Below are 13,729 nucleotides of genomic sequence, written 5' to 3' on the forward strand. Positions count from 1 at the left end.
ACTAAATACAAAGAAAACATTTACAGTAGTTAGGAGATCTTATTCTCTAATGCATAAAGCTATTCTCTACACAGCACTTGAAACAGAGTAAAAGCAACATTTTAGCTGTGTCAGATTTCTGCATGAAAAGCTTTATTGAAAATCTTCAGCAGTTCTAAGAGTTCTAACTGCATCCAATAATCTTTTGTAATACTATACTATACATCCCACTATGATGCTTTCTAACTATTCCCTTCTGTAAAGTGCATAACAAAAATGAAACCAATGTATCTTATTTATGATAAGTTCATTAAATGGGATTTAACATGTGTTCAAATAGCAGTAGTTAAAAGACTTCCAGTGAAAGTCTGAATGCAATAATACTTGTGATACGTTGTTTAGAACTCTTAATTTTCCCCCTGAATTTCAACAGTTATCAGGGATAGGATATTTATATTGCTATGGTAAGTCACTTGTCAAGAACTACATTTTGACAAGATGATGCTTAAAATGCTTAAGGACCTAGTGGAAATAGGATGTTTAAAAAAAACCTTGTGTTTGAAGTCTAATTGCTTCTATTACCTTGCATTGCCAATTGCTCTGCAAACTACTTTAGTACATTTGGGGTAGGGAGACTACTGAATCAATTTAAAGCATGCTCAAGCAGTTTCAATTTTCACCCTCTAAATACATTAAGGAAGGTACAGCATATGTAAAAAAAAAAAAAAAAAAAAAAAAAATTACAAAAATACAAGTCTGAGGCAAAGCCTTATCTAATGTGGCTGATATATAGGACTTCCCAGTATACTTTTTTTCATCCACCTTCCTTGTGTATTGTGCTTTCTGAAGGCACTAGTGTAGCAAACAGTTGCTTAAAACAAGCAAAAAGTTGCTTAAACTTTCTCAAAAGAAATGTCACTTTTGGACCAAGACCTAGCCTGGAAGATTTCAGCTGAACTACATTTCAGAAGCTTTAAATTACTGAAAGCAGGGAGTTGGAATGGAAACTCTTACGCAACCAGGACTATCTACAGGGGGTTCCCAGCCCCTCAAACACCTCTCACAGCATCTGTCAATTCATTCCTTTTCAAAGCAGGGTGACCTACATTTATAAGGACTGAAAATAAGAGTCCAAAAGAAGCAAGTAATCAGGTATGGATCTGTATAAACAAGGTAAAATTTTCAAAAATTCTTATGTGATTTAGAAACAGAAGTGCTTAAATAATTTTTGAAAATGGGACTTGGAGGCCCTTCTGGAAAATGGTATCCATCGCCTTCAGATTACTTATACCAATTATTTATTTTTCTCGAAAAATAAATTTAAGAAATTAAGATGGAAAGGAAAGAGTCTGAGCTTCCCACTAATTTACAGAAAAAGAAAATCACCTAAAGTTTAATTACAGAACAATAATTACAAAATGAAAAATGGGAGGACATTAAATAGAAAAATATCAAATATGCAGCTTTTACATAACTGTTTTAGAGTAACAAAACATGACTATTTCTTAAGATTTGTGCTCAATACAGTCACTAAACAAAAAGTTTAAAAATACTGACATTGTCCTTGTAAGCTTTTACACATTCTTGAGAATCTCTTGGTTAAGATATACTGTCACCTACTCCTAAAAAGAAGCAATTCGTACCTGCTCTTCTGCTATTCTTGAAGTGTTCTGAAGCTTTACTATAGTCTTATTGAAAGCCTTCTGCATTTCTTCCATTTGCTTTCGGTACCTATAAAATGCATTGGGTTCCATATTAAAGACTACAATTTCACAGACTGTCACCACAGCACCTTCCTCCATTCATCTAGTACTAACTTCCTCTCTGCCCTCTCACCAGTTTTAGGGAGAAAACCCCTCTCCTTTGACATTTCCCACCGTCTGGAACAACTTTGCTGTTTTCCTGTCTTTATTCGTTTAATTCTCAGGTAACACTTTTTTTAGGAGCCAAATTAAAGCCTATTTTAATATTAAAAAAGAGTTAGCAATGGGCTGTATGCCAGAAATGTTTGGAGTGGGAAGGTGCTTCTGCTACTTACTGTCGGTGCTGATTAATAGTGACTCACAGGAAGCAGCACTAAGCAGAAGATTGGGGTCAGTAAGCATGGTTATGGGAGCTACATTATATTATAATATAATAAATATAATATATGGAGATATACCTATCTCATAGAACTGGAAGGGACCCTGAAAGGTCATTGAGTCCAGCCTCCTGCCTTCACTAGCAGGACCAAGTACTGATTTTGCCCCAGATCCCGAAGTGGCCCCCTCAAGGATTGAACTCACAACCCTGGGTTTAGCAGCCCAATGCTCAAACCACTGAGCCTGCTCCCCAGTGCATTCACCCTTCATACATTAGGGTGAATGCACTGCAAAAAGCTTTCAGTGTTGAGGCAGCAGCAAAAAGGAGAAATGCAAACATTTATAACTTTACTAAGAAAGGATTCTGTAATTAGTGTCTGACAAGAAGATTAACCAACCTTTACTCCCATACATGCATCAAAAATAACTACTATTGAATAGTTATACTAACTTCATTAAAATCTGCAGGTTGTGTTCCCCTCCCTATCCATCTCTTTTTAAAACACAAACACAGGAGTTTAACATTATTGTATTAACCAAAAAGGAATTACAAGCCACCAAACTGTCGCACTTAGTAAGGGAAATTACTATAGGCCTGGATGCTTCTGCAACTGACTGAAGAGGCAGCAGGATCAGATCCTACTCTGGAAGGCTTGCAGAAGGATTAGTGCACATCCCCAGGCAATACATAAACTCCTTAAAAACGGAACACTGTATATTCTGCAGTAGAATATAAAATTCAGTGGCAGCTTGAAATACATAGGGAAAAATTCAGATACAGAAATCTAAACTTTTGGCAGCTTCTATCAATGGTCAGTTATTTCTCAATTGTCTGAAAAAAGACTTTACATTGCTGATCAGTTACTCAAATACATGTTAGCATGTTGCTTACAGATTTTTCTAATCATCGGCTGAGTCGTGTTAAACACATTTTAGACATGATAAAGGTAGATTTTCATAATTTATTAGGAGTCTTACCTTTGACTAAGTTCTTCTAAATAGCGGCTGCTGAGAGACATGTTTACTTCCAGGGCTTTAATACGATTATTAAGTCTCATAAATACAGACTCCTTTTGATTAGATCCATGAACAAGATTTCCATTAGTATAACCTAGATCTGTGGAATTCTGCAATTCAGCATAGAAGTCTGTAGCCATTCTCTGCTGTCCACCAGAAACAGGAATAGCTAGAAAAGCTTCTTCAGTTGTTTGCTCATCATATTTTATTTCTGTTGATGCAGAAGATTCTACCACAGGAGACAGTACTTGCTTCTGCATTTCTGAAGCACTCACTTTTGCTTCCCCAACATCATTGCCTACTGTAGCCATTGTGTATTCAGGCTGTGGTACAGTCTCTGTAGGTTTTGAGAGGATTTGGACAGAATCTGTCTCTCTTGTGCTGATCTCCTTGAATTCACTGACAATGTTTGTTTCAGAGACCACAGAATGTTTCTCAGAAACAGAACTCTCAGCTCTCTTTTCTGCTTCAGTATGTATCTCAACAGTATCCTCTTGGGGAATTATGTGGGAAGTTAACTGTGCTGCCTCATGTTTTGTAGGCTCCAAGGAGACCTCCATTGTAGATAATGGCTTAATTTCAGAAGTCACTTCTAAGGGGAGAGATTGAGAGACAGTCTGAGGATGACTGGGTTCCAATTCAATAGAATCTATAGTCTGGTTAGTGATATCCTCATGGAGTACACTGCTTAAGTCACTTGCAATAGTAGATCCAGGTACTCTCCCTGTAATTTCACTGTCTAGTTTCTCAGGCAGAGGCTCGTCTATTGAAACATGTAAAGATTCTGTTGGAACTGGCTGTGAATGCTGAATGGTAACAGAGTAATCCCCTGGCTTGCTCTCAGAAGTTTTGCTACGTTGCCGATGAACAGCTTCTGCAGCTGAACACCACTTATAGAGATATTCTGAAAAGCTAGAAATACAACAAACTGTCACCAGCTCACAGCAATAGATTTCTGTCTCAGATTCAAACCATGTTGATGTTTCTTCCTCTTGTTCATCACTAGGCAGCAGGGTCACCGTTGACTGACTTGCCTCCTCTTCATACTCTTGAACTAGCTGAACAATGGGGCTCTCCTTTGTTAATTCCAGGACTAATTGTTCCTTGATTAATTGTTCCTTATCTACTTGTGGTATCTCTGTAGTTACAAGCCTACAAACAGAAGTTAAAATAAGCACAGGATATAGCTTTGTAGGATATGGTGGTAGTTGTAAAAAAATGAATGCATGAAAGTGATGCTCAGGAAAGACTAATCAGTTAATAAATGTCAGAAATAGTATAAGCAGGAGCCATTACAATTAAATAAATCACTTATTTATCTCTGCAATACATCTCAATCCTACTTGGTTTAATATCCCTGACTATTCCAGACATAGGCTTCTCTTGAACAAAAATTGAAAACTGTGCCAAATCACATAGTGGCTTTGTACCATGGACAAATGTCAATTTGGAGATCACTAAATTTATTTTCGTGTATCAGGATATATATTTTCTAGGTTGGTTCCTCAAACCGGAGACCCATAGAACAGTATCAATTGCACAGAACCTCGTCCTCCCTATTAGAGCCAGTTCTACATGGGACTGAGTAGCGGTAGCCTGCAACAATAAGGCAGAGCAGAAATCAGATCCAGAGAAACTTGACTAAGGGCTGGGAAGAAAGAGGAGGAGAAGAATTCCAGGCTTGGTTCCAAAGCAGACCTCAATTCCAAATTGTTGTAATTAATGGAGAAAGAATAAGTTGTCTGGAGTCTGATCTGAAGTGTCAATATGCCAAGCAAGTATTAAATTCCTTAATATTCAAAACTAAAACCCCTCAACAATGGCCTTCCTAGCCTCCAAAATATACAAGTTTCTTTGCAACAACAGCCAGCATGACACAGATGTATGGAGTACAATTCACTTGTGATAAGCTAAGATATGAACCCAGGGCCCAGAAAAAAAGAAAGTGAATTAGTCTAATGTATTGTCTACTCTCTGGGCTGAATTTTTAGAAATTTTATATTTCCTAAGAATATTGTCCATTGTTTGTAAAACAATCTAATTACAGCCTATAGTTTTGTTCAACTGTTTCAGGGGTCACAAAAAACAGTTTGACCCAGAACCTTTGACTTCCTGTTTTTAAAAAAAAAAAAGTACAGTACAATGGTTTCATTGAGTCAAGCAAGAATTTAGCTTTTCCTGGAAAAATCACTTTACACATATACTTTCATGCAGTAAAGACTATTGCAATACACAGTAACTACATTCTGAAAACTCTATCAACAAATATGAGAGACCTGAACCTCAAAGTATGTTAAAGTCAAGCCCAAGTACCTGTATAGGCAAGGTTTCAACCAATGCAAGTGTGTCTACATTAGGGTTTTCTAGTATAAACAAGGGCCTAAGTCTAGCAGTCTGATGCAGAAGATTTCTAGTCATGGCCAAGCTCTACCTCATTAGAACTAAATTTAACACACAAAATCACTTACTCTGGTGAAGGAAGAAGGGTTGGTTCAGGCAGTTTTGGTGCATCTGTTGAAGTGGCAGTGGCAGCAGCAACAGTGGTATTTTCAGACATACTGTTATTTCCTATTAAAGTATATGGAACCACAATCAAATTAGTATAAGCAGCTTCCTGAGAGCTGCATGAATACCACAAAAGTCAACAGGAAGGAAGCATAAAAATAGGTGAGAAAACAGGAAACATTAATACAGTATGCTCAAAAAACTGAATTCTCGTTAACCAGGCATATTTATTTTCCCTATAAACATTTGTTTAGTAGCATCAACAAACAAACTACACTAAATAAACAAGATACCGATTCTCTATGTTTACATTTAGATGAACTGGACACCTGTTGATGTGGTTTTGCATATGAAAGATGTGCTGAAGTATTTCTATGGAGAAGGAGGGGAGAAGAAAGATTTTTTAGTCTCTATAACTAAGGTTGTGGAAAGCTACAGGCTAAAGACCACATCAGGCAGATTTTGACACAAAGAACAAAGTTATCTGGACTGGTATGCAGAACCCCATGCTATTTAATCTATCAAGAATAGCCACAGAAATCACAGTAGCATCTTTTCCCTAGTCAGGAGGGTGTGTTTATGGTGGCAGCACTATGGGGAAAGAAATCACAGAAAAGGAGAGAAAACACAGTAACTGTTGTTCAAAATGTGTTGCACATGTTCATCCCACTCTTGGTGTGTGTACACGCTGTACAGAGTCATTCGAAAATTTTCCCTCAGCGGTACCCACATGGTGAACTGGTAACGAGAGTGCTTCATTATGAATCAGATATTTTCTGTGATCTCAATAAATTGCCACATGAGAGTAGGCTTCTTAAGTCAAGGGCTGCATAGCAGGATCCAGGGCGGGAATAACGGAAGCCAGGGTGGCCATATAAAGCTGTAGCTTTTTGAGATATCTGTTGAGTTGGGGTGCAGGTCTAAAATTAGACCTCCCTTGGCTTTCAGGATTAGAAACAAACAGGAATAGAACCCCTTCCCCCTGAGACACTACAGCGCCTCCTCTGTGGCTCCCACCCAAAGGAGACAACCTACTGGATGAGGAAACCCTTGAGAGAGTGGTCCCTGAAGAGAGAGGGGGAGGGAGGGGTAGAAACAAATTGCACAGAACTTAAGACCCATTGGTCTGAAGTAGGCAGGGACCAAGCACTAAGAAGTTGTAAACTGGTATGGCATCCTTGAGCCACCCATGAAAATGCCTGTTTAGCAACCCCTGGGTGTCTAGATCAGGGGTGGGCAAACTACGGCCCGCAGGCCGGATCCGGTCCCTCAGGGCTTTGGATTCAGCCTGCGGGATTGGCCCCTGCGCTGCTCTCAGAAGCGGCCCCCGGGTGGGAGGGCAGAGGGCTCCATGCGTTGCCCTTGCCTCCAGGCACTGCCCCCCCTTTCCCCCCTCCCCCCGCAGCTCCCATTGGCCAGGAACTGGGAACTGCTGCCAATGGGAGCTTCAGGGGAGATACCTGGAGGCATGGCAACGGCACCACACACGGAGACCTCCGCCTTCCCGCACCCAGGGGCCACAGCGCTTCCAGGAGCGGCACGGGGCTGGGGACAGGGCAGGCGTGCAGAGAGCCTGCCTTGGCCCTGGTGCGCACCGCTGCCACTCCAGAGCCGCTTTAGGTAAGCAGCACCGGGCCAGAGCCCGAACCCCTCCTGCACCCTGCCCCCAACTCCCTGCCCTAAGCTCCCTGCCTGCACCTCGCACCCCTCCTGCACCCCAACTCCCTGCCCTGAGCCCTCTGCTGCACCCTGCACCCTCCTGCACTCCAACCCCCTGCCCTGAGCCCTCTGCTGCACCCTGCACCCCTGTGCACCCCAATTCCCTGCCCTGAGCCCACTCGTACACCCTGCACCCCCTCCTGCACCCCAACTCCCTGCCCTGAGCCCCCTCGTACACCCTGCACCCCAACCCCCTGCCCTGAGCTCCCTGTCGCACCCTGCACCCCAACCCCCTGCCGCACCCCACACCCTTCCTGCACCCCAATCCCCTGCCCTGAGCCCCCTCCCACAGTCCGCACCCCTCCCTGCCCTGAGCCCCCCTGCACTCTGCACCCCAACCCCCTTTCCTGAACCCCCTCACACCCTGCACCCCTCCTCTGCCCCAATCCCTTGCCCTGAGCCCCTTCCTGCACACCGCACCCCCTCCCACACTCCACATCCCAACCCCCTGCCTCAGCCCTGCATACAATTTCCTCACCCAGATGTGGCCCTCGGCCCAAAAAGTTTGCCCACCCCTGGTCTAGATGGAGCAAGCATTGATGTAGAAGCTAAAGGACATAGCGGCTTGTGTCTAACACCTCTACTTTTCACTCTTTGCAGGTCCTGATGAGCAGCAGCGTAATGGTGGGTCTGCTGCGGGAGAAAGTTTCCTGGGTGGGACAGGAGCATACAATCCCAAAAACTTTAAAATAATTCCAGAATCTTTCCACTGATGGAGCTTAAAGTCTGTCTGCTCCAAAAAAGTGAGGACCCTTCAAAGGATATGTCTTGAATTGTTTGTCGGACCTCACATGGAAACCCCAAGGACTGCAGGCAAGAGCTCCTGCGCATGGAAACTGCAAAAAACTTAGCAGCCAAGTCTGTAACATCTAGTTCAGCCTGCAGCAAACTTCAGTATGGATTGCCCCCATCAACTAAAGAGAACATCTGTCTAGCATTCACCAGCAACATGTCCTTAATCTTTAACAAGAAGACTCAAATGTTAAAATCATAATGTTCCAAAAGAGATTGTTGGTTGGCAATCCTGAGTTGCAAAACCCACAGAAGCTACAGCTCCTTATGAACTGCCTCTGCCTTTCCTGGTACTAGGCCTAATACCAGACTGAGGACCAGGCAGCTCCTGGCAAGTAGACTCCCCATGCATCTCCAAGTACACAGAGAAGGAACAACTTGTGTAGGACATAGAAACTGGGGAAAATCCCCACAGGTTCCGAAAGGACCACTGAGCTGGTAGTGGGTCTCAGTGACTCCTTGGCCAGATGCCCAATCCCATTCCACCCAGAGGATCTCAAAGGCAACCCAGGAGAGTAACACCTATGTGGGGAATAGAGTGACTGGTTCCAGGGTTAGGAAAAGTAGGAACCAGTCTCTCATTCAGAGGACAGCGAATCACCCTCTGCCGACCAAGAGGGGTGCTGCCCGTGATGGTGTCTGAGACCAGTGCTGAGTTGGCAAAGAATGTAGAGAAGGCAACATTGCAGGCTTCCCCTTCGACAATACCGACGGGTAGGAAGTCTGAGGCACAGGAGGTTGTTGCAGTACCAAGTAATGCACCAATGACACTGGCACCCCTCCGTCTGCCAGTACCAGGAGCGCTATCTCCTGCACTGCCGTGGATAATGGTATCAATAGGCTCAGCAGATCTCTCGCTGCCACAACCACCTCTGGCCTGATCAATACTAAGATTGTCTTAGGTCATTGTGTGGTACTGCAGACACAGAAGGGGCCCTTTTGGTCCTGGACTCAATGGTACCTGCCTTGGTGCCAGAGTCAATGATGCCAGTTTCAGTCGTACCAGAGCAGAGGAGTGCTTAGGTTTCAGCTGTACTCTACTCCCTATACTTAGAAGATTTGGTGCTGGCCATCTTCCTCTCTCAGTGGTCTGTCTAGTGGTCTTATGCCTCTTTTTAGGTACTGGGGAGTGTGAGCAGTGCCAGGTCTTGGGCACGATAGGAAGTACACTCCTAACTGACACCGAAGCACTCAGTGCCGATTCAGGACGGCTAAGTTCTAGCACAAAAGATACAGGGTTTGAACCCGGGTGACCGAGGCATCCTTAGTACTGAGAAATGGAAACTCCAAAACTGGGAACTGAAGGTAACTAATCGTATCCACGCTACAAAGGACTGATCAACTATAAAAATCTAGAAAATTATTTACTGTACAATGAATTTACAATGAGCACCCAGAGCATTTGCTAGGGCAGCCAAGCAATTTTAACAACCATCACAGGCAGTAAGAAGGAAGTGAGGGGTCTCTGAGATAGCTGGGCCCTTTATACCAGCATGCGATGGAAGGGGTGCTCAAGCCACCTTGACTGATACCACTGAGGGAAGAGTTTCCGATGACTGTGCATGGGGCACATGCACTCTAAGTGATTGCACGTGTGCATTCCACTCTTGATCTACTCTGCACTCAGATCACCCAAAGTCCTTAGGAGGAATGAAGGTAGGAAACAAGGAATCTATAACATGTTTAAAATCCTGCATCTTTTAATAAATTAACAAATTATGCATTTAAGGAAATAACATTTACCTTCAGCTTCAGAAATCTCTTCGGTTTTTGCTCCAAGTATATTAGCAGCAATATTCACCATATTTAGAATGGCATCTGAACAAAAACATGACTGATCAGAGAGGACATGACCAGAAATCCTCACAGAAATTTGTACTATTATCTACCCATTCATTTGCATAGACTAACTTTGGATCCATCAATTTGTTTTTCCAGTCCAAACAAGTCATCTATTCCCTCCTACTCCCGCCTTATTTGTCTCATCATTTAAAAAAATGGTTGGGTTTTCTGCTTGACATAATTTCAAATATAGGTTTCTAGGTTATTTTGCAAAATTATGCCAAATCTTTACCAGTGGGGCTCTCAATTAAAAGGTTTATCCTGGCTTCCAACCATATTTAAAATAGGAAGTTGTAAATATACATGTTTTATTTCAAGAATATATGTTGGCAGAAAAGTCAATTAAAATGTTTCCTAAACATGCTGCTAACATATTTCCTAAATAACATGGTGGTGGCAGTAAAGATCCTACTACAATTGAGGCAAAATGTTCCTCTTCCATCTGAGCTGAGAAACATTGTTCTTCACTTTTTCCATAAAAGCAACTATCAAAGCTGGTGGAAGGTTATTGATCTTTTTGTATCTATTGATTCAATACAGGTCCACAATGGATAAGAGATCTACTACAGACTGCAGAAAAGTTCAGAGAAGCAGAATTCCAGGTAAGAGTTTTTGTGATATTATTAGTATTGAATTGGTTTTCTACTCTTGAATCTTGTGCTTCCAGGTGGAAATCCCTCTAGCACTCAAAAAAATTTAGTCCTCTGAGTCAATGGTAGATTAAGCTCAACTGTCAGTGCCTCTATGTCCTCTAGAACATTTTCACCTCAATGAGATAGAAGGAAAGAGTTCCCTGAGGTGAAAGCATAAATAAATGGCCCAAGTAGGCTAGAACCAAAAAAACCCCATTTTCATTTTTTACTCTGATTGCCTACCCATCCTATCAAGCGATATCTTTAAAGAACCAGAATTACTGAAAAGTATTTGGGTTTTGGTAAGATTGATTAGACTAGTGCTTTTGCAGTCTAAAAAGCTCAAGAGATCTACACTCCTGAACACCATGAATTTTATCTGTTCATTAAGGTTTTTATTCCATGCTTACCACTGTAGTTGCTAAATGCCTTATAGAGATCATAACCAACATAGGTCAGCTCAGATCTGAAATCTGAACCAGATTCCTTGCGGCATGTAAAACAGAGGAAAGAGAGACAACTGAAGTTGCTCTGTGAATCTTCCAGATGATGAGAAGAGAAGGAGTGAGGGCACAAGAGCTACCTGCCCTGGTCAATATGGCCAGAGAGACTGCAAGACAGCTCTTATGATCATTCAAATCCCTAATCAGATTTCTGATGCTTCCCTCCTTACCCTTCATATAACTAGGGGTTCTACTGTTACATAGATATTAGCCTCACTACTTGAGATTAGAGATGGCATTGTACTAGACTGACTAAATGGAGGCCGCTTTTGTCACTCTTACATTTGCCCAAGCGCAAGCCTCACAAAGGTTTTCAAAAAAAGGAATGCAGATTATCCCAGAGTACTGGTCAAATGGCAGTCTCAAAAACAGACTACTAGCCAAGACTAAGTAAGAGTTACTGAGTACTTAATGGCTATATAGTCACTGGTTTCTAAACAGACTTTGGCATACTAAACACACTCTAAAAACATATTTGACATCCATTAAAGAAAGTCACTGCACTTCTCACACCATCGAAGTTGTAGTCTTATTAAGTTACATACACCTGTATTTGCATATATAGCATTATATTTTAAAGTACTTTATCAACACTATTCTGGGTATGGGAAGCTCAAGACTAACGACTGGTAAAAGGATAAACGGGGCAGCATCAGGAAAACTAACATGCTGCTTCTTGAGTTGAAAGCCCAACATTATTTGGCACTTTAACATTTATTAATAGACTGCTGTTTGTTTGGGAATTTATTCCTTCCCACTAAGATATTGTGCAACATTCCTGGCCATGACCTTTTCATACTTAAGCCACAGCTACATTCTAGGAAAAACTGAAAGCAAGCATTACAAACTTGTACAGTGTGGATTAAAAAAAATGCTTGCCCATGCAGATACAAGACTACTAACCTGTTTGAGCACTATGCAGAAGTAATATTCATTGTGCATTCAGAAGCTAGATCACTAACCTTGATAGACAGGAACAAGCTCAATGAGGCAACAATTATTCTAGAAGCGTAGGATGACTGGTGCTATTATCTTAAAATAATGCAGTTGAAGTTGAGGACTCCCATTAAAACTGAAGTAGTGCCATGACTAGTCACCTTAGTTCACTAAATCTCACTTATTTTCAGAAGATTAGGCACAGTCACCCAGATTAAATGAAACTGGTTAAAGAGGAAGAATGTGAGAAGTGCCTGAGCCATCAGCTCCCTCAAAAGCAGACTGGTTTAAGAACAGATAAAGAAGCTATGCTATGCACATAAAGACTTTGGCTCAGAGACATATAGTGGTTCTCTATCCTTTCCCTTTAGCCAGGTGCTCAGGCAACTCTATCCTCTTTAATAATCAAGGTTCTACTGCACTGTTAACAAAACAATTAAGACTTTAAAAAAAGAGTCACATTCAACTTTTCATTTATTTAAGTTAACATGCTTATTGCTCTGATGCTAAGAGAAAAGGACTGAGTAAAATTTTCAAAAATGCTTTAAGTATTTTAGGAGTTTAAGTCTTATTTACAAAAAAGAGACTTAGGCACTTCGTCTCAGTCTGCTCCTAAGGCATTTAGGAGTTTGAAAAATTTTGCCCTAAATCTGAATTATTACAAAAGCATGATTTTTCCCATTATTCAATGAAATAAATGTGTCACAATAAAGTGGAATCTCACTTTCACATAAAATAAACCATTTTATTACTAGACAGCATTATGAAAGTGTTCTGAGAAACATGCAATTATACTCACTAGTAGCAGAGCCAAGGAGATTTTTTGAAGATTTTTCTTCCCCTGTATTGTAATCCAATGGATAATCTGTTTAAAATGAAAGAAAATATTGTTGCAACAATAGAAAGTTACATGCCTTATGAACAGTGAAAATACACCTCAAGGTCTAGGGTTTGCATTATATGCAAAGAGTCTGACAAAGTAAAAATAAACTTCAATTTTAGTTTGTCCTAGTTACTGTAAATCGGGGTTAAAAGGACACTGATATTGTCAATGAGCTCACTGGAGTATCAGGTTGTAGGCACTGAAGCCAGAGGAGTCTAGAACCTCAGATCTCTTCTCTACCCCCCCCCCTTAACCCAGGAAATAAAGGCACAGCAAACCACAAATCTGGTTAAAAAATGGGTTTCAACAAGACACGGGAAGCACAAAACATGGGCATCCCTTTCAGGGCTGACTGCAAGGCAAGAGAAACACCTCTTGAAGTCTCTGCAAGCCTCAGGGCCTGAGAGTCCTGGTAAGGGACGGTGGACTCCGGGGACATGGGAGCAAGCTATTAGCGATTTACAATAAATCTTAAGCTAGGCTAAGGAAATGTCTAAGCCTGAAGACACGACAGGATGAGTTCCATTATCTCTCTGCAGCGACCAAGAAGGAACTGAGACAGTTGAGGGGTGCAGTCCCTTTATATAAACTACAGATAGTGCTTTTTAAGGCAGTTCTGCAGGTTCAGAAGGAAGCTCTTGCAGGTAACTCCTATGAAGTAAGATGACTAGATTTTCAAAGTGAAAAACAAACATTTCTGATTGGGGAGGGGAGTGAAGAAGCCGGAGCTACTCCCTGAATGTTTTGGAAGCTGGGATGTAGGAAGAGAAAGAGCATGCCCACACATTTCTATCTTCCTCAGCCAAGCAAAACCTCTTCCACACTTCTCTTCCCTTTAAG

The 13,729-nt window shown here is 41.6% G+C and overlaps 1 protein-coding gene across 1 annotated transcript in view; it reads right to left on the reverse strand.

Moving 5' to 3' along the window:
* Positions 1-13,729, reverse strand: part of LOC112107416 (SUN domain-containing ossification factor) — a 78,355-nt gene that overhangs the window by 8,334 nt on the left and 56,292 nt on the right. The window contains exons 15-19 of the mRNA XM_026656114.2: positions 12,806-12,871; positions 9,837-9,911; positions 5,546-5,645; positions 3,039-4,229; positions 1,623-1,710 (exon numbers count right to left, since the gene is read on the reverse strand). Coding sequence (XP_026511899.1) covers positions 1,623-1,710; positions 3,039-4,229; positions 5,546-5,645; positions 9,837-9,911; positions 12,806-12,871 — 1,520 coding nt within the window. The remainder of the gene's footprint in view (positions 1-1,622; positions 1,711-3,038; positions 4,230-5,545; positions 5,646-9,836; positions 9,912-12,805; positions 12,872-13,729) is intronic.

This window comes from Terrapene carolina, unplaced genomic scaffold (assembly GCF_002925995.2).
Source record: "Terrapene carolina triunguis isolate 2854851 unplaced genomic scaffold, T_m_triunguis-2.0 Scaffold212, whole genome shotgun sequence".
NCBI lineage: Eukaryota > Metazoa > Chordata > Testudines > Emydidae > Terrapene > Terrapene triunguis.